General features: G+C 47.8%; 1 protein-coding gene across 1 annotated transcript; it reads right to left on the bottom strand.

The window, feature by feature from the left end:
• Positions 1-1602, bottom strand: LOC309843765 (gamma-crystallin C; the record flags this gene model as incomplete). Its single annotated transcript, XM_082689488.1, has 3 exons — positions 1-276; positions 1253-1495; positions 1594-1602. The coding sequence occupies 3 exons, from the start codon at positions 1600-1602 to the stop codon at positions 1-3; spliced, it is 528 nt and encodes a 175-aa protein (XP_082545614.1).
• Positions 1603-3317: the final 1715 nt, after the last annotated feature.

Raw genomic sequence — 3317 nt, 5'->3', positions numbered from 1 at the left:
TCAGTATAAATCCACCGCCCTCCGCAAAGAGCCTGTCTTAGCATCCATGGCCCCCCAGTCGTGGTAGCGCCTGTACTCTTGGGGCCTCAGCAGGTACTGCCTCCCCTGGTAGTTGGGCAGCTCGTAGAGGACCCAGCAGCCCTCCAGCACGTGGAGGGAGCGGACCTCACTCAGGCGGAAGCGGTCCTGGATGCAGGAGCAGTCCTCGCTCAGCTCCGTCATGAGGCCTTTGTGGTCCTCTCTCTCATACAGCCGCAGCCTGTGGGAGCTTGCCTGCTCGGGCCACCAAGAGAAGGAGTGGAAGAAGCAACCAAACAAGTGAACTTGGTAGGTGGGGGCACAGGATCGCCCAGGTGAAAGCCTGAGACTCTGACATGGCTGGGTATGTTGTGTATGGAGCGGTGTTCTACTGGCCTTGAAGACATGTTTGCATTCTCATTTTGTATTTCATATAGGACATCTACATTGTAAGAGGTTCAAAGTCTGGGTTAGAGCCCATCAAGAATTCAGCAATCTTGATTCCTCATTCCCTAATGTCCATTGATTCCTAGGTGATACGTCAAACATATATTTAGGGCAAAAATGGGAAGTATTTTGACTAATATTCTTTTAATATGAGTATTATCTTTTTTTAGAATAATAAGAGTGTTATCTCACAAACTTATAACTAAAGTTGGACTTTTAAAGTCACATAGCTCCATGAAAATTGGTTTAAATAGTCACTTGGAACCAGAATTCAACTGCTTTTCCAAATTAAGGGGAACTACCTCTTCCAAAGTTGGACACAAACTTTGAATAGCCTCTATTAACAATAGAGTTTCCATTTTTTACTAGTCTGTAGTGGAACCCATCTAAGCATGCATCACCTATTCTTCACTGTTAATTAAAGTTGCAGTTTTACAACCTCAAGTTTTTAAAATGAATCTGTTTGCAATACAGCCTCCTTATGTCCACCCAGCTTCCCATGGGCAAGTTGTGTTCTGTATCCCACTGTGAGAGTACATTTGTTACAGACAACATTGTAATGGACACAATGGGAGCAAAAATTAACAATAAAGCAGACCCTTCCCATCAGTGAATTCTTCTTGTATGCTCTGCCGTTTTTGTGCATTTCTCTATCTGGGGTTTAGGCAGTAGCTAAAGCCCACCTTACCCCTTAAGTGCTTTTAATGGCAAAACCTCCCTCCCCCTCACTGGTCAGTAATACAGTGAGGACCGGCAGGCAGCGGGATGGAGAACAAGTGAGGCTTACCTGGGGGATGAGACAGCAGGAGCGGATGGAGTCGCTGAGGCCCAGCCACTGCTGGTAGTCGGGGTAGTCCCCGCGCCGCAGGAAGTACTGGTGGCCCTGGTAGTTGGGGCGCTCATAGAGCATCCAGCAGCCGCTGTCCACGCGGATGGAGTTGCAGCGGCTGAAGTAGGGCTGCAGGTTGGGGCAGTCGCTGCTGCACTCGTAGCAGCGGCCCTGGAAGCCGCGGTCCTCGTAGAAGGTGATCTGCAAAGGAAGAGTGAGTCCCAATTAAATCAGTGGCTCCCAAAGGATTTGGGGTAGATGCAATTTCCCCCCTTTTATTTAACTTGCATCCTGCTCACCTTCCCCATGGCTGGTTGACACGGATGTGCGAGTTCAGTGCGATGGGCCAGGAGCGCCGCGGGTCTATATAGCAGGGCTGCTGCTGCGTTGGCAAGAACAACACAAAAGAGGCCCCCGGGGGCGAGTAAGGGGATTTTATGGATCCCTTTAACGTGCTGCATTCAGTGGAAATGCCTGTAGAGTTTGCCTTCATTCTCTGGTATATTCCGACGCTGTGGCTATGTCCTAGTTTAGTCCCTAGACTTGCTTTTATTTGCATTCTTAGTGTTTTCTAAATTTATCAGCACATCAATCTGAACTTTTGACCTGAAATTCATGTCTCTACGGATATGACTCCATTAAATCCCATGTATTTTCTGGGGGAAAAAATCTATGCCTTTATGGATGTGCTCCGCAATTCCAGAGGCTGTCTGTGATGTAGAATTTCACAAACACTGACCAATTTCCCTTGATGGCAGAGGTCACTGTAACTTAATTCATTCTTTCTTTCTTTCTTTTTTTAAGATTTTATTATTTATTTGAAAGACCCCTCTCCCAGAAAGCCCCCTCCCCTAGAAGACAGATAGGATAACTAACCGCTTGTTTGCTTTTCTGTGAACCGCTGGTTTTTAGGCGTAGATTAGGTTATTAATTGCGTGATTAATTGCTCTCTTGCCCTTCTGTAACTGCTTGGCTTATAGAAATAATAGAGACGCCATGATGGCATTCCTACCTTCCCCCTTCTTGTTCCCCCTTCCCGCCTCTCTCCTCCGGCGCCGGGGCCCTCAGAACCAATCAGCCTGTTTCGCCCTTCCCGCCTCTCTCTTCGCACCTGCGGGTCCCCAAAGCCAATCAGCAAACTCCACATATGCCTTTTTCAAAAGTTCAAACTGTCCACCAATCAGTTGCGCCCCACCCAAAACTTGTTTGTACCTGTCTATAAAAACCCGGCACCACCCCAGCCGGGTGTGCTCAGCTAGCAGGAGCTGCTGACCACCCGCAGGCGCCTGCGTAACAATAAAGAACCTCTTGCTGATTGCATCCAGTGGCAGTGTTGGATTCTTGGGTAAGAGGATCCGCGGGTCTTTCAATTTATTTAGTTGACAGACAGAGATCACAAGTAGGCAGAGAGGCAGGCAGAGAGAGAGGGGGAAGCAGGCTCCCCGCTGAGCAGAGAGCCAGATGTGGGGCTCGATCCCAGGACCCTGGAATCATGACCTGAGCTGAAAGCAGAGGCTTTAACCCACTGTGCCACCCAGGTGCCCCAATTCTTTTTTCTCTATATGATTTGCCAGTTTAGTGCAGGACACAGATCTGGATTCTGATGTTTGCTAATTTTGGCTGTGGTGACCTGATGCTTTAAGACATAGCTACTCCTCCTCCTTGGCTGGGTCTGCTTCAGGTACTAGAAATCATCAGCCCTTGGACGTCAGCTTGTGATAAGAACCAAGAGGAAGGTTTCTATGATCAGTGGGTCCCAAACTGAGAAGGGTATTGCTTTTTGGAGTGCTTCCCCTTTCCAGGGTTGGAGAGAGGTAGTAAAGCTTCATAAACTCAGAATGTCCACTTAGTGGCCACATGAACATGGCAAACCACATAGCCTCTCAGAGTCTGAGTTATTTCATAGTACTTGTATCATGGGATATAGTAAGTTGAAAAAGAAAGTAGGGGGAAAAAAGAGAGAGAGAAGTATTTGCATTCAGAAGCTGGCCTGGCTTTCAGAGCTAAGCCATGCTATTCCTCT

Source organism: Mustela nivalis, assembly GCF_964662115.1.
Source record: "Mustela nivalis genome assembly, chromosome: 11".
NCBI classification, from domain to species: Eukaryota; Metazoa; Chordata; class Mammalia; order Carnivora; family Mustelidae; genus Mustela; species Mustela nivalis.
Note: the sequence above shows the minus strand (reverse complement) of the source record. Positions and strands in the feature narration are given on the sequence as shown.